This window comes from Halichoerus grypus, chromosome 2 (genome assembly GCF_964656455.1).
Source record: "Halichoerus grypus chromosome 2, mHalGry1.hap1.1, whole genome shotgun sequence".
Classification (NCBI taxonomy): Eukaryota; Metazoa; Chordata; class Mammalia; order Carnivora; family Phocidae; genus Halichoerus; species Halichoerus grypus.
This window is the reverse complement of record NC_135713.1, coordinates 105,865,490-105,883,531: the sequence shown is the minus strand read 5'-3', so window position 1 is coordinate 105,883,531 and position 18,042 is coordinate 105,865,490. Positions and strand designations below refer to the sequence as shown.

Genomic DNA, 18,042 nt, shown 5'->3' with positions numbered 1-18,042 from the left:
AGATTGCTTTGGGTAGTATAGACATTTTAAGAATATTTATTCTTCCAGTCCATGAGCATGGAATGTCTTTCTATTTCTTTGTGTCATCTTGAGTTTCTTTCATCAATGTTTTGTAGTTTTCAAAGTACCGGTCTTTCATCTCTTTGGTTAAGTTTATTCCTAGCTATCTTATTATTTGGGAAGCAGTTGTACATGAGATTGTTTTCTTAATTTCTCTTTCTGCTGCTTCATTCTTGGTGTATAGAAATGCAACAGATTTCTGTACGTTGATTTTGTATCCTGCGATCTTACTGAATTCATTTATCACTTCTAGTAGTTTTTTGGATGAGGCTTTTGGGTTTTCTGTATATATTATGTCATCTGCAAAGAGTGAAAGTTTTACCTCTTCTTTACCAATTTGGAAGTCTTTTATATCTTTTTTTTTTTTCTGATTGTTCTAGGTAGGACTTCCAGTACTATGTTGAAAAAAAGTGGTGAGAGTGGACATCTGTGTCTTGTTTCTGACTTTAGAGGAAAAGCTGTTAATTTTTCCCCATTAACGATGATGTTAGTTGTGGGTTTTTCATAGATAGCCCTTATTTTGTTGAGGTATGTTCTCTCTGAATATGTTTTGTTGAGGGTTTTTGGCATGAATGGATGTTGTACTTTGTCAACTGGTTTTCCTGCATCTATTGAAATGATGGAAGGGTTCTTATCCTTTCTCCTAGTGATGTGATGTATTACATTGATTGATCTGCGCATATGGAACCACTCTGGCAACCCAGGGATAAATCCTACTTGATAGTGGTGAATGTTTTTCTTAACGTATTGTTGAATTTGGTTTGCTAGTATTTTATTGAAATTTTTTGCATCCGTGTTCATCAGGGATATTGGCCTGTAGTTCTGTTTTTTTGTAGTGTCTTTATCTGGTTTTGTTACCAAACAAATTCTGGCCTCATAGAATGAATTTGGAAGTGTTCTTCCTTTTCTATCTTTTAGAATAGTTTAAGAAGAATAGGTGTTAACTCTTCTTTAAATCTTTCGTAGAATTTGCCTATGAAACCACCTGGTCCTGGTCTTTGTTGGGGGTTTTTTTTATTGCTGACTCAATTTCTTTGCTGGTTATTGGTCTGTTCAAATTTTGTATTTCCTCCTTTTCAGTTTTGGTACTTCATAAATTTCTAGGAATTTATCCATTTCTTCTATGTTGTCCAATTTTGGGGCATCTAACTTTTAATATATTCTCTTATGATTGTGTTTCTGTGGGTTGATTGTTATTGCTCTTCTCTCATTTGTGATTTTATTTATTTGAGTCCTCTTCTCTCTTGATAAGTCTGGCTAGAGGTTTATCAATTTGATTAATTTTTTTCAAAGAACCAGCTCCTGGTTTCATTGATCTGTTCTATTGCTTTTTTTTTTTCTTTTTTTTAAGATTTTATTTATGTGTCAGAGAGAGTGAGTGCGCACAAGCTGGGGGAGCGGCAGGCAGAGGGAAAAGCAGGCTCCCTGCTGAGCAAGGAGCCCGATGCAGGACTCAATCCCAGGACCCTAGCTAGGATCATGACCTGAGCTGAAGGCAGACATTTTTTTTTTTTTTAAATTTATTTTTTATTTTTATTTATTTATTTGACAGAGAGAGACACAGCGAGAGAGGGAACACAAGCGGGGGAGTGGGAGAGGGAGAAGCAGGTTTCCCGCCGGGCGGGGAGCCCGATGTGGGGCTCGATCCCAGGACCCTGAGATCATGACCTGAGCCGAAGGCAGATGCTTTACGACTGAGCCACCCAGGTGCCCCTGAAGGCAGACATTTAACTGACTGAGCCACCCAGGCATCCCTTTTTTTTTTCTTTTTTAGTTTCTGTATCAGTTGTTTCTGCTCTAATCTTTATCATTTCCTTTTTACTGCTGGTTTTGTTTTGCTTGTTCTTTTTCTAGTTCTTTTAGGTTTAAGGTCAAGTTGTTTATCTGAGATTTTTCTTGCTTCTTGAGGTAGATCTGTATTGCTATAAATTTCACTCTTAAAACCACTTTTGCTGTATCCCAGAGGTTTTGGACCAACGTGTTTTCTTTATTTCATTTGTTTCCATGTACTTTTTTATTTCTTCTTTTATTTCCTGGTTGAGCCATTCACTGTTTAGTAGCATGTTATTTAACCTCCATGTATTTGTGGTCCTTCCAGAATTTTTCTTGTGATTGACTTCTAGTTTCATATCATTATGTTCAAATAATATGTGTGCTATGATTGCAGTCTTCATGTATTTGTTGAGGTTTGTTTTGTGGACTAATCTGTGATCTGTTCTGGAGAATGTCCTGTGTGCACTTGAAAAGAATGTGTATTCTCAGGGCACCTGGGTGGCTCAGTCGTTAAACGTCTGCCTTCGGCTCAGGTCATGATCCCAGGGTCCTGGGATCGAGCCCCATGTTGGGCTCCCTGCTCCGCAGGAAGCCTGCTTCTCCCCCTCCCACTCCCCCTGCTTGTGTTCCCTCTCTCGCTGTCCCTCTCTCTGTCAAATAAATAAATAAAATCTTTAAAAACAAACAACCTCCCTTAAAAAAAAAAGAATGTCTATTCTCTTGTCTTAAAGATCATTTATTTATTTGAGAGAGAGAGAGAGAGAGAGCACAAGCAGGGGGAGGGGCAAAGGGAGAGGGAGAAGCAGGCTCCTTGCTGAGCAGGGAGCCTGATGCAGGGCTGGATCCCAGGCCCCTGCGATCATGACGTGGGCCGATGGCAGACGCTTAACCAACTGAGCCATCCAGGCGCCCCATATTCTGTTTTAGGATAGAATGTTCTGAAGATGTCTGTTAAATCCCTCTGTTCCAGTGTGTCATTCAAAGTCATTGTTTCCTTGCTGATGTTCTGTTAAGATGATCTATCCATAGATGTAAGTGGGATATTAAATTCCCTTACTATTGTATTATTATCTATTAGTTCCTTTATGTTTGTTATTAACTGTTTTATGTATTTAGGTGCTTGTATGTTGGGTGCATAAATATTTGCGATAGTTATATCTCTTGTTTGATTGTCCCCGTTATTATATAGTGTCCTTCTTTGTCTCTTGGTTCATTTTTTGTTTTTAAGTTTATTTTTTCTGATATAAGTATTGCTACTCTGGCTTTCTTTTGACATCCATTTGTATGATAGATATTTCTCCATCCCCTCACTTTCAATGGTGGGAGTCCGTTTGGAGTAGTTCTGGGCCCATTTGGGGCTGCTTGCCCACTGCTAGGCTTGTAGCCCTGCTTTGGATGGGCTTTAGCCAAGTGCATATTGGAGGGGCAGGTACTCAGGAGAATACCAGGGTGGGGCATGCTCTTAGCAGGTTAGGTGGGGAATGTTGGTGCTGACTGGTTCCAGCATTTGTCTCCTTATCTAGGTTGGGGTTGGGAGGGGAATGGTGCCTGCCAGCTCTTTTGTTTTCATAGAAGCCTCCCAAAGTTCCCTGCCTCTCCATCACAGGCTTTGTGATGAGTAAACAAAAATCTCTTTCCCAGGCACTGTAGATGTTTTTCAAACTGCTGCTTCTGTGCTCTATCTCAGCAGGGCTATTTGTTGTGCTTTCTCTTTAAGGGCAGGGACTCCCACCTTCCCAGCTTTCCCAGGGCCTAGCCCACTGATTTGTAATGTTCCAGGTGATAAGCTCCACTGGTCATTAGGCCTCATTGGTTTTCAAAGCCAAGAGTTATGGGGATTGATCCTCCCTGTGTGTGTCCCCCATGCCTGGGGTTTGCTCCTCTTCCCTCTCTGCACCGGTCTCATCCCTCCCTCCCTTGGACAGTCTTGCAGGTCCATTTTGCTCCTAACCATCTCTTTTCCCTTCCTACCCTCTTGAGTATTGCCTGTTCTCTACATTTAGTTGTGGAATCTGTTCTGCCAGTCTTCAGGTTGTGTCCTGTGTTACTTACCCAGATGTGGGTATTACGTAGTTGTATGCATGGGAAGGTAAGCTTAGGATCCTCCTCCTCTGCCATCTTCCCCTGAAAAGCCAGCAGTAGTATTTCTTTCTTTTTTTAAAGATTTTGTTTATTTATTTGACAGAGAGAGACACAGTGAGAGAGGGAACACAAGCGGGGGGCAGTGGGAGAGGGAGAAGCAGGCTTCCCGCCGAGCAGGGAGCCCAATGTGAGCAGGGAGCCCGATGCGAGCAGGGGGCTCGATGCGGGGCTCGATCCCAGGACCCCGGGATCATGACCTGAGCCGAAGGCAGACGCTTAACGACTGAGCCACCCAGGTGCCCCAGCAGTAGTATTTCTTTAAATTTATCTTCCTAGGGTTCCTCATTTCTTTCACTGGTATTGGGCTTCCATCTGGATCCATTTGTCTTCTGCCAAAGAATTGCCTTTAGTACAATTTAGAACACCCTTGAAGCTAGAAGTCCATTTTTTCTTTCCCTTTCTCTCTCTTTTTCTACCTTTTTTTTTTTAAAGTAAGTTCTACACCCATTGTGGGGCTTGAACTCATGACCCAGAGATGAAGAGTCAGATGTTCTACTCACCAAGCCAGCCAGGTGCTCCTAGAAGTCAATTTTTTTCTCATTATATTTTAATCTGGAGATTTTCCACTGACATTTCTTCAAGTTCATTACCTTTGTTTTGCCCCCCCCCCCTTTTAAAATCAGTTCTGGGATTTCCCTTTGGTATTTTTTAAAAAACGAATTCCACCTATGTGGTGAAATACTATAGTTTTCACCTATTTTCTTGAACATAACCATAATTTTTTTAAGTGTGATTTTGGTAACTACAATTTTTATATCTCCTGTTTCTATTCGTGTTTTGATTTTAATCATTTTTACCTGGTTTATATTGTACATGATAAGTTTTGACTCAGTGCTAAACATTGTTTAGGGAAAATTTGAGAGGCTTGGAATTTTGTTTTTTTCACCAGAGAGAATTTAATTTCTTCCAGGCAAGCAAATAGAGTATGACTTCAACCTTGGTTTAGTTGAGGGTGGTCTCTTTCTGGTTTACTCTTAATCCCAGTTTTTAGCCTTCTTGGGGTTTCAGCTGCAAGCTTTGGGTGTCTACCCAAAGTATTGCCTTGTTGGCCCTGAGCTTTAGTTTTTGTCTTTCCAGCCCTCAGACCTGGTGAAATCTCTTCCTTGCTTATTAGTCTTGTAGCTGCTGCTCTCACCTTGATTCCTTGTGGGCAGATACCTCAAGGGGAAATGTACTGGTTCAGCACAGTTCCTTTCCCTTCTTTCTAAGACCCCTTGCAAGTCCTGGCTGCCTATATTGTTTTTAGATGCTGCATTAGTTTTTTAGGTCTGCCATCACTAACTACCAGATACTAGGTAGCTTAAAACAATAGAATTGTATTCTCTTACAGTTCAGAAGTCTAGAAGTCTAAAATGAAGATTCTTGTCAGGGCTTTGCTTATTCTGAAGGTCCTAGATTTTTAAATTAGTTGATTTCTAATAATTCTTTCATCCCAGATATCCTCTGATTCCTGATCCTCCATAGAATAACCTCACTCAGATTTTATAAAAGAAGTCAGTGGAAGACTAATACATACTCATACACATTTCTTTTAATAGCGATTAATTTTTTTTTTTAGGCCAACTATTTTTATATCAATAAAAGCAGATGTCAAAATACCACATTTCTTACTTTGGTTTTTTCTTATTTCCTACTGTTTACTATTTTGTGCTTCATATTTATTCAGTTGTGAAGGAGTTTTATGCTCATGAATTACTTGATGTGCCAATATTATAAGTAATGGAAATAATTCTGTTTGTTTACCAATACTAATCAGAACCCCTTGTTTGAAAAGCTTTTTATTGTTAAAATTCAAAATAGTGTTTACCAGTGTTTATTGTTAGGTAGCATTCTTTTGCATAATAAATAAATCTTTTTACAGTGCTCTCTCAGAGGAGGAGAAATCTACTTTGCGTGCAGGGCTAATCACCAACTTCAATGAACCAGTAAACCAGGTTAGTGAGAAAACGAATGCCAAGTATTCTTTCTTTTGCCTTACTTTTTACTTCTTTCCCGAACTAATTTTGTTTTTTGCATTAAAAATGATACTTCATAATGTCCATTTGTGATGTTTATGGGTTTTAAATTCTGAGATTCAGTTCGAGCTGTTAAGAATTTTGGTTATATTTGGCTATTGTTTTAAAATTCACTAAGATACACACTATTGGAAGCAAGTCTCTATATATTTGTAGTCTTAGAAATTAATTTTAATGATTTATGTTATTCCCACCTCCTTTTTTTAAACTACAGGATGTCTTCTCTGTTTCCTTCATCACATTTTCCATTCTCACTGTGTACTCTGAGGGGGTTAGACAATAGATTACACAGTTCAATTTTTTTCTTTCCTCTAGAGTGCGATTTTTCTTAAAAGAGTAAGTTTTGCTTCCGGTTACAAAAATTCTTAGATTTTTACAAGATACTATTATTACACTTAATTACTTTAATTTGAATGTTTAAAAAGTGTTATATCTTTAATATTTACTGTGTTAGCAATTAAAACAAACTTAAAAATATTAATTGAAAATAACAAAACCATTGATTGTTAACATAATAGAATTTTAAAAAATGAACCATAGCTCTTTCCTCAAATATTTAGTGAGAAGAGTAGCGTTGTTGTGCTTTTTTGCATATAGCCATGGTGTCTGGGTATTTAAAAGAAGACATCTAGATTTTCATATCTGCTTCTTCAGTTACTCTGTTGGAATGTATTATTTTGGGAGAAGTTACATGAAGAAAATCTAGCTTCACTGATGAGTGAGGGAAAGGGAGGATCTCGTAGACCCCTGGAAAGTTCTTAGCCCCATCCTCTCTTCAGAGGATTCATAGACCATACTTTGTGAATCACTGTCTTCAGTAAGCAGTTTTCAGTGAAATTTTATTCACTTTTGTCAAATGTCTAACTAACCAAAAGGTAATTTTCAACTGTGAATGCATTCCTTATCTGCTGATTTGATTTCATATGTGTATTTCTGATGATTTTTTTCCCTTTAGATTGCAACTCAGATTGCAGTGCTGATTGCAAAAGTTGCTCGATTGGACTGTCCTAGACAGTGGCCTGAACTGATTCCCACTCTTATAGAATCTGTGAAAGTCCAAGATGATCTTCGACAGCACAGAGCATTACTTACCTTCTATCATGTTACCAAGACTCTGGCTTCCAAACGTCTGGCTGCTGATAGGAAATTGTTTTATGATGTAAGTGATTTAACATAGTTAGATTTGATTATGAAAACTGCTACTGGTATAAAAATGTCTGTGGTTTTACCCTTCTAAATATTTTAATCAAAGACTATGAATTCTTTCCAGTGGACCTAAAAGCTTCAGAATAATAGATAACATCTGAAAGATTTTAAACTGCATAGTGATACAATAAGTAAGATTGCTTAGTTGCCAGTAAGCAGGGATTGGTTGGTAGAGAATGGTCTGAAGGCAGAGACTCGAGGCTTTTGAGGTTCAGATGGAAAAAAGAAGCTGTGATAAAGAGAACATTTATGAGGGATAGAGTTGAAATATAGAAAGTTAAATTTGACATTCTTGGGTAATTGACACATGTAGGGCAGATGTAGGGAAGGAGTCTGACATAACTGGTGGGTGAGACCCTTTATTGGGTGTTTTCGCACCATTTGTTGAAAAGACTTTGCGTTTTTCATTCACTTGCTTTGACACTTTTGTATTTGATTATTTTCACCTTAAAGTAGTAATTTTCATTTTGTTCAACCTAGTGTTTTGGACTGCACCATGTAACACTGCTAAGTCTCATAGTATTTTTAACAGTGTTCTTGTTTGCCTTTGTAATCCTCACTTTGAGGATGTAATTTGGGAATCTGCATTTCTAATAGGCTTTCCAGGTAACTCTTACATATACCAAAGCTTAAGCCAGAATCACATTAGGTTCTCTACTTTGAACCCAGTTGGTTTAAATAGCCAATATTAGGTTTATCCAAGGATGTTGAGTGTAAGAGAAGTTCTTTTTGTTGAAGGTTGCTTTTTAAATCCTTGTTGCTTTTGCTTGATAACCAGCTAGGATTTAGGAAATGGACTGTTGATTCTTTCAGGTCTTTCTATGAATTTCTTGCTGATTTTGCTCGACTTTATCTCCATCTTACACTCTTCTCCTTACTTTTATATTGGTTCTTTTCCCAAGTCAAATGTCTTGAAGGTTGAGGGTTGCAATTATTTTATGAAAGAGTACCCTTCTCCAGAAGTCTGAATTCAAAGTTCAGCTTTCTCAAGTTGTACTCTCCTAATGTGTTGCTTCAGTTTTCAGGTATAATTTATATTTAGCCTAAGCAGTCTTTACGAATCATATCTAATCAGAGGCTGTATTCTGGATAGCTTGTTTGAGTTAGCTTTCTGAGCCCTTCAGCTTTCTTGGTCAGTTTTCTTATAGTATGAGGAGGCTGTTTCCTCTCTGTACACTGTAAAGTATAGGTCTTCCTAGCATCTTGGGCATACTATTTATTCCATAGTGCTGACTTAGAATTGTTGACTTACCTGTCCGAGATCCACTTCACTATGAGTTTCATGAGAGAGAAATTTTAGCCTTTATTGTTATAGTCTTACAGAAGAATGCAGAGAAGTGGGTGGTGCTCAGTAACTGTCAGTTAAATGAGTAAGTTGAGGAGGAGACATGTTCTTAGATACCTTACAGATTTCAAAGTGGCGTAGTATAAAAGAGCAGGAATTTTGGGAGGATATGTAAAACTTAAGATACCTGGAAAAAAATTCAACTTGGCACCTTTCAATATGGATTGGAGTAGCTGAACGTGGAAACACGGAGCATAGTATAGAGGGGAACACGATCATGTCTGATGGGTTTAGTGGGGTATGAGATATGTAGTTGAATTGAAGGGAGTATATATAGGAAGACATGATTATAAAAAGCAGTTTCGCTAGTTAATAAAGTAGCCCCTATTATTTTGGTAATCTGAAGTATAGGAAAGTTCTTTTAAAAATATTTTTACTGTGATGCTAAGATGGTCTTCATGTACTCAATTAGTTTCCCACCTAAAAATGTAAAGCCATAGTTGAGCTAGTTCTTCTAGCAAAGTAGTGCAGTGTACACTTAAAAGTAGAACCTGCTGCTCAGTGCAACCCAACAATTTCTATATCCTCTTTTTCTTTCACATTAAAATAAATTACGTTCTTTTGAGGGGTGACGTATTACAGAATCAACAGTTGAGAGAAAATTGTTTGCAGTCACAAAATTGAGCTGGATTTGACATAAAAACGGATTTTTTTTTTTTTAATAAAACTATGCTTTTCATAGAAACCTGAATATAAAAATATTGATGTTGACTGTTAAAGGCTAAGTGATGTTAACTGTTAAGGCTAAAACTTAGAAATTTAAAAAACTGAACGGTTGATGATGAATAAATTCCCACTGAACAGTGTGTGTATTGTTTGCATGATAGGGGTAAAAGGAACTGAAGCAAGGTGAAACCACATTACAAGACCCTCAAACAGCATAGGTTTGAACTGTGCAGGTCCACTTATACACAGGATTTTTTTACAGTACAGTTCTGTAAATATATTTTTTGTATTATTTTCGTAGTAACGTTCTCTTTTTTCTAACTTTATTGTAAGAGTACAGTATGTAATATATATGACGTACAAAATACGTGTGTTAATCGACTATTTATGTTACCAGGAAGGCTTCCGGTCAACGATAGGCTATTCATAGTTAGGTTTTGAGGGAGTCAAAAGTTATTCACAGATTTTCAACTGCGTGTGGGGGATTGCCCCTAACCCTCGTGTTGTTCAAAGGTCAGTCACACTTCAGAATAGTCTTCCTGATGAGTTAGTGTGTTTTCTAAATAAGCTAACAAAATGGAAACCACATAGCTACTTTGAGATGGATTGGTTAGTGCTAAGATCACTTAGCCTTGTAGCAGAGACTTTCACACTTAGTCTTTAGAAACCTCTAACTTCATGATACCCTAGGGAAAATTTCCAAATAGTTGAAATTGTGAATGGTAAATGTGAGTATACCAAGGTGCCACTTACATGGTATAACTCTAGCCTTCAGGATATTATATTGTAGTGAAATTTACTTAAAACATAAATGTGTGTTTTGTTTTGTTTTAAAGATTTTATTTATTTGAGAGAGAGAGTGTGAATGAGAGAGAGAGTGCGAATGAGAGAGAGAGCATGAGCTGGGGTGGGGGGAGGCGGAGGGGCAGAGGGAGAGGAGGAGAGGGACAAGTGGACTCCCCTCTGAGCAGGGAGCCCAACATGGGGCTCGATTCCAGGATCCATGGGATGACCTCAGCCAAAGGCAGACGCTTAACTGACTCAAGGCACCCAGGCACCCCATAAATGTGTGTTTCTAAGCAAATCATTAAATAGGTGAAATAGCTTGTTTTCAGTTTTGTTTGGGTGATTCTAATTGCCTCACTAAATGCATGTTGATCCTAGATCTTGTCTCTTGCTCTGCCAAATTTTATATTGGCTTTTAAAAACACATTTTTTAAAGAATGGCTTCAGATTTTATAAAGGGTCATTTCTGCTGTGAGCCTCAGTGGGGATTTGAGCTTGTATGTGTGTGTCTAGGCTTATATTAATAGGAGGGGAAGAAGAACCTTTTGGTGGGAACTTTTAAGGGAGGAGAGAGACTCATTGGGACTAGCTTGAGCCAGGAAAAAAAAAAAAAGCTGTGCACTGAACAGAAGAGATTTTTAGTATAGCATGGTGCTTGTGTTTTCTATAGTATACAGACTGTTACCTGGGTCCTAGGAAAAGGGACTTGGAAAAAGAATAAAAACTCAAAAAATGTATCACTAAAATCTTTGTAAGTTGCTCATGAAGGAGTATTGTTTGTTCTATCCACATGACAAATATTGGGTTCCTACTCTGCCAGTCACTGTATTGGATGCCTGAGACACAGCTGTGAACAAAGATAAGGTCCCAAGTGGGGAGGAGGGTAGTTTGACCTTTTCCTTCCCCTTCACGAATTGTGATTCTTTGGATACATGAGAGCATCACTTAGGCACCAGTGGCAGAACACAGGTCTGTGGCTGTGCAAGGATTAGAGGACTTTAGGGATCTGTAACATGGGCCACAGTGTCCCTCCTGGGCCTGAGCTGTACCAGTGGCAGGTTTGAGAACAAAGTGAAAACGAGGGTTTACTAAAAGATAGGTAGGTAACAGATGCTACCAGTCTTTAGGAATGTCCTTCAGTGAAAATAAATAAATATCAGTTGAGAGACTTTGGCAGTTTGATTGGAAATTGTTTTTGAGATAGATCTTATACCCACCAGAGCTTCTGTCCTGAGACATTTTGGCAATTTGATATATATATGGTTCAGTGGAAACAAATATATATTTAAGCTTTGTATTAAAGCAAAAACTGATTACTACCAAAATAACTACCTTTTTGTTATTAATAACATACAGGCGTTTTTTAAATCTAATTTTTAAATTTTTTTTCTTTTTGTATCTATTTTTTTAAATTTTTAAATTAACATATAATGTATTATTTGTATCAGGGGTACAGGTCTGTGATTCATGAGTCTTACACAATTCACAGTGCTCATCATAGTACATACCCTCCCCGTCCTTGTTTTAAAAATTTTAAAACATAGAATGCAAATGAAAAATATAAACTGCCATATATCCATCACTTAGATTTAGCAGTTAACATTTTGCTGTTTTTGTTTTTTCACTTTTTTTCCTAAGGTGTTTTAAAGCAGTTTAAAGATTTAATGATATTTTATCACTAAATACTTGAGTATTCATCTGTAAAAGGATACTTATTTTGTTTATAATTGTTTAACTTTTATCAAACCTAAGAAAAATAAAAATAGTGATTTAGTACCATTTAATACTTTTAGCAGATTTTCTACATTATTCTCAAATATATTTTAACAAGTGGTTTGAGCCAGAAAAATGAATAAGGGGGGGTATGTTTGGTCAAGTCTTTTAAGTGTCTTTAGAATAGTATTCATTTCCTTCCTTCCTTTTTTTTTTTTTTTTAATGCCACTTGGTGAAAGAATTGGCTGACCAGTCTTACAGGATTTTGTACGTTCTACATCTCTTGGGTATGTGTCTTGTTGATGAGCTTGAGGTCAGGCAGGTTTGACAGCTATAGATTATGGGTAATATTTTGTGCCCCACTGTTAGTGATGAGTTACAAGACTTTGATTTAAAACTTTCTCAATTTGTTTCTTAGGAGAAAATTGTGAGAACCACGATCTGGAAGCTAAAAAAGTGTAAGGATATTTTAAATGCTATGAGAAATAAAACTTCCCGTAATGGTTCCCTTTTGACAATCAGGGAGTGAAGTCTTTGCACTTATCGGTTAAAATCACTCAGCAGTCAGTGGGTGGCAGTGTTTCTTCTGGTTTAGAAAAATAAAATGCAAGTATTTGTGGTTTTTGTGAACCAGTACCTAATGTGTTTCATCAAATAGCTTATTTTCATATTGTCTCACTGAATTGTCTTCCTTTTCCCTCCACGTTTTTGAGAGGAAAATGTAGAAGAAATATTTTTATTTCGCGTACTTGCTTCATTATTTTCCCTTTTCCAGCTGAGCTTCTTCCCAAATTCCTGTGGTTTCTTCCTTCATTCTCTGTCTTTCTCCTTTTACCGTTGGGCTGAAAGGGTAGCGCCATTGCTTATTCTTCATTCTAACCATCTCTGTTTGGGTAGAGGCCTTTCGTTTGTAGGCTAGCTAAAAAGAACTTGAATTAGAGCTTTAATGTCCTCAACTAGGTGCTTAGCTCCAGAACTGAATATGAGACAAAGGAGAATGTCAATTAAAAATTTCTTCTGGCAGTACTACTGATTCTTTCTTGATTTTTGCCTTAAATGCTGTATGCCTTCATTCAGCAATACCTGCCATTTGCCAAGCTACTTAGGTGCTTTTCATATTTATAGGACTAATTAAAGTGGTACTTTCATACTATTAATTTTCAGGGCTAGCAAGCGGGAAGAATTAATAAAGATCTAACTTTGCCCTTAATGTCTGTAACTGTTATGGCATTATTTTTTTTTAAGAAATGGGGATGAAAATTTCAAAAATTGCTGAAAGTTGCTTAAGGTAGAATGGATAGAACCTTTGATTATCTGAATTATGGGACTTTTTAAGCATGTTTTAGAGTGAAATGATAAATGGAAAGAGGACGATTTTATGGAGCAAAATGGAATTTTATTACAATGACTGATTCCACCATAATGAAAAACTTCCTTTTCTTCACTTTTGTGACAATAAGAACCTTTGGTACAGTGTTCACAGATGTTCTGTGGTATATTTTGTTTATTTTGTTTTTTGTGTTGGGAGTCAGTGGGGAGGATTTTATGTTGGGTATGTGTACTATAATTTACATTGTGCATATGCAGGTGGTGGAACTCTGTGAAGGGTTATTCTCCTGGTAACAGAAGAAGTGCCTGAAAAAATTATAACAAAGTAGTTTTGCCATTTTGCTAATGTTATTGTAAAATATCTTGAAAATAAATCTGACATGTTTTTTTGTTAGCTAGAATGCAGCAGGAAGTTACTCACAGAAGAGGTCTCAAATAAGGCAGTCGAAAGCTCTCAGCAGAAGGAAGGAGGGGAAGGGACAAAAGCAGGGAAGGAATGTGTTTTGTCTTGCAAAACCAACAGTTCTGGCCAAGGAGAGGACCAACTACGTGTTTCACTTGAGAGCCCCTTGCTAGATGTATCTCCCTTGATAGCCCCTACATGAGCCAGTTTGAGCTGGATTAGAAGTGAGGACCTGTGCAGAAGCCCCCCTGAGTTGTCCTGAAGTTACCTTTAGTTCATTGTAACTCTGAGGTCTCCTCCTGTGGGCAGAGTTTTCATACATAGGACGTGTGCACTAGGAAGCATGTTGACATGCTAGGCAAGCACAGTTGAACCAGAGTGCTTATGTGAGCTCCCTGCTCCTGCCCCCTGATACACTGAATAAAGGTTTCCTGTACTAACCTCACTGAGAGAGAGTGCTTTGAGAGCTATCTCCTTGTCTCCTTATTTGTAGCAAATAATACAAAGTTCTTTGCTTTCAGTACTTTCTTGGGTTGTGTTGTATTTGATGCACCCCCAGCAGTGAACCTCCTGAGTTCAGTTATGTTATGCTGGTGATTTAGGATGGTAGATTATCCCTTGCAAGTTTTTTTCTTCAGCTGGTGTCAGATTCCATTTGGTCAACCTTTTTTCTCAAGCTTAATCTTACTTTTTAATTAAGGAACTAGGGAATGGTTACTGTTTTCTTTATTGCATCTGGCATGCAGTGCTAGAGGAGTGCATTGAGAATTAGATGAAAGGCACTGTGACTCTTAGGATTAATGAATGGGACTTGCTCCAAATTTTATATACATACAAAGATTGTATATTTATATATGAACAGTGTTCAATTTATATTAGCTGTCTTGCATAGGTACTCCATGTAAATAATAGAACAGAAGTTCATGTTTTTCTGTTGAGTGTTGTACAAAGGAGGGTTGAGACTTAACGGAAGAATTTGTTAGGTGAGATTCTCATTCAGACAGTTTATTGCATCCATATTAGCAGCAGTATTGATCTTGGTGAGTGTGGGGCAGTTTTCCTTTTTGTTGTTATGGAAAAGAAAATTCTACCATTATTGAATTGTTACATAACTTTTGGAGAACAAGGATTTGCTATATTGATTCTGAATGTATAGGGTAGTATCTACTTAGTATTTGTATTTTGGTATTAAAAAGTTTTAACAGAATTTATACAACTAATGTTTGTTTCTTTTACCAAATTACTATGTAGTTAATTGCTACATACTATATTAAGAGGCATTAGAACATAGAGGTTAAAAATGTAAGCTCTGAGCACCTTCCTTGGTTTCAGTCCTGTCTCTTCCTCTTGCTAATTACACTCTTTGCTCTTGGGCAAGTTACTTAACCTTTCTACACCTCAGGTGAGCAGGGAGTCTGATTGTGGGGCTCCATCTCAGGACCCCGGGGTCATGACCTGAGCCGAAGGCAGATGCTTAACCGACTCAGCCACCCAGGTGCCCCTGAAACAAATAGTTTTAAGAAGGAGATGTGAAGGAGGGTAGAAAGTAAGTTGTAAGCAAGAGACTGCTTTAGAGTATAATAGTTTTCTGTTCTTATTTGAAATTGGGGTATGTCTCCCCTTAGATTTTATTTAATACGTATTTATAAAATGGGTCTAAAAATTATGGCCAGGGCTATAGACTTCAGTTTATTTTGTTGAAATATTTGCTGCAATAAGAAATTATACTTTAGTTTAAAACTTTGCTTTTAGGTCTTATGTATCATTACTACTTCTTTCCTGCCTCTAAATCTCTTTCAATACTTTCTTGGGTTGTGTTGTATTTGATGCACCCCCAATGGTGAACCTCCTGAGTTCAGTTATGTTATGCTGGTGATTTAGGATGGTAGATTATCCCTTACAAGTTTTTTTCTTCAGCTGGTGTCAGATTCCATTTGGTCAACTTTTTTTCTCAAGCTTAATCTTACTTTTTAATTAAGGAACTAGGGAATGGTTACTGTTGTTTTCTTTATTGTGTCTGGCATGCAATGCTAGAGGAGTGCATTGAGAATTAGATGAAAGGCACTGTGACTCTTAGGACTTTCAGGATTAATGAATGGGACTTGCTCTTTCACTTTATTCTGGCAGACAAAAGTTTGATGATTTACATGTTTGGAAAAGTATAGGATGCTCTAACTTACATTTACCAGTAAGTGTAATAAAAATTAAGTTGATGAATTTTTCCAATTCTAGATGTATACTTTAGCCTCATAGTCTCAGAAAGGACTTGATTTACTAAGAAAAATATTGAAGTTCACTATAGTCCTAAGTAAAGCTTACACATTTTTTAAAGTGTTTTTTTTTCTTTAGATTATATCCCTTCTGATTAGAATGAATATTTGCTTCTCTGTTACAGTATTGTTTCCTAGGATGATACCAGTTTTAGACCCTTAACTTTTTATGATATTGCTGCTTGTTGTAATAAGGTATTGAGCTAATTATCACTACTGTATTTTGACTATCATGAAACATTAAGATTAAATAATTTGATTTCACTTTCTAATATATTCCATATGTATTTGAGAATATGCTGAATTTATTTATTAAGTAGTCATTATACCTGTTTTAAGCATATGCACAAAATAAGGGAGAGCCAAAGCTCTGATCAGTTAGTGAAGACAGAAGGCCTTTTAGATTCCGACAGTTTATTATTTATTTTGGACAGAGAAAAGAAATTAGACACATTGGTACCAGCTCCCTGTGATTTTTGTTCCACATACCAAAAAGAATGACCAAGGCAGTATGGGCTGAATGACTCAGGTGCAAATTTTGGGATGCCCCATTGCTAAGGAGCCTCTTCTAGACCGTAACTAAGTGGTTTTTTTTTTCTGCAGCTCTGTTTTGAAGGGGTGGGTCAGAGAACTTTATATCTCATCAGAACCCAGGAAGTGAGGAGGTGAGCAGGAGATGGTCTTGTAGAAGTTCCTTACAAGCTTTCCATTTCTTGTTTTCCAGGAGGATTGTAATATGTTCTGCTGATACTCCTATTAGTTGTGTTCAAGTCTTTGCCTTTGTGGCCTGTGTAGATACATGCAAAGTCACCAGGGGGATTTGGCAAAGCTCTTTTCCTACACCTGTAAGCATAGACCATTAAAATTATTGAATTAAAATAATAGAAATGGGATTTTTTTCATAGAAGTTTTATTTCATTTATAGGATTGCATTTCTGACTGGTTTCTGATGCCTGAAATTACTATAAATCCAGTGTTTAGTGGAGATGATATACTCTTATCTGGAGTAAGAAAAAGCATTCTAGAGTATGCTAATGATAACTAGTCATTCATGTGTACTTTCATATCATTTTTATTTAAATTGAATGGCCATGTAGGCTCAGCTGGATTGCTCTTAGACCTTCTGGAAAAACAAACATAAAAAGCTGAAGATACCCCTGGAAATGGTTCTGCCTCAACCTGGGTGGCAGAGGCCAACTGCATCCCAGTGTGAAAGTGAGGTTTGTAAATATCAGTACCTATTAGGAAATCGGCCTGACAAGCATTGTGGTTTGTATGTTCCTGCATTAAATGCCCTAAAACCATAATGGGTAGAACCGGCAGAACACAGAAATTTGATTCTTTTGTAGTAGTATATTATTATTATTTTTTTTTTTTTTTAAGATTTTTATTGATTTTTTGACAGAGAGAGACAGCGAGAGAGGGAACACAAGCAGGGGGAGTGGGAGAGGGAGAAGCAGGCCTCCCGCTGAGCAGGGAGCCCAACGCGGGGCTCGATCCCAGGACCCTGGGATCATGACCTGAGCCGAAGGCAGACGCTTAACGACTGGGCCACCCAGGCGCCCCTTAGTATACTATTTTATATGTTATACTCAATGACAGTCTGTCACTGTTTTAAAAACTGAATGTTGCAGCATATTAGTGGAAGAAAAAAGCTATAATAGAAAATGTCAGACTGCAGTGCAGGCATTAGACTAAGTACTGTTTCAAGAAAGACGAGTATTTTAGGTGTGTATATGTGTGTTCACAGCAGCAGCAGCAGAGACGGTCCTTGATACTGTACGTTCTGTCTTAAGTTTGAAACGTGATAAATGACTTAACTATTTCACATCTCATTGAAAATGACGTTAAAACTGTAATTAAAAACTGACCTAAAAGCTGAAATGTATTACTCTGTAGATCTCATTGATTACTGAAATCTGTGTTTTTTATGAACAAATTTGTTGATATTTCTTTGCAGTTAGCATCTGGAATTTATAATTTTGCCTGCTCTCTGTGGAATCACCATACAGACACATTCCTTCAACACGTTTCTTCTGGCGGTGAAGCTGCAGTTCTAAGTTCACTAGAACGAACTCTGCTGTCATTGAAAGGTACTATTAAACTTGGTATGTTCATTTTTGGAAATGACATACCTCAGAAGAATCAACAGATAGTTCCTCTGATGGATTATCTGCTCCCACTTGCCCTGGGAGAGTATGTGGTTAGTCTCTCCCTCACATACAAGGCCTTATTTGTGGTTGGTTTTTCGTTAGTGAGAATAGCCTTTCCTCAAGGAATTTCTGGGATAAAAGTGTGGGATAGTTTTATGTTATAGTCACATTTCTGGGGTC

The 18,042-nt window shown here is 37.4% G+C and overlaps 1 protein-coding gene across 1 annotated transcript in view; it reads left to right on the top strand.

Moving 5' to 3' along the window:
* IPO11 (importin 11) overlaps positions 1-18,042 on the top strand; it is a 217,116-nt gene that overhangs the window by 33,432 nt on the left and 165,642 nt on the right. The window contains exons 4-6 of the mRNA XM_036070953.2: positions 5,837-5,909; positions 6,946-7,149; positions 17,670-17,802. Of these exons, the coding sequence (XP_035926846.1) occupies positions 5,837-5,909; positions 6,946-7,149; positions 17,670-17,802 (410 nt within the window). The remainder of the gene's footprint in view (positions 1-5,836; positions 5,910-6,945; positions 7,150-17,669; positions 17,803-18,042) is intronic.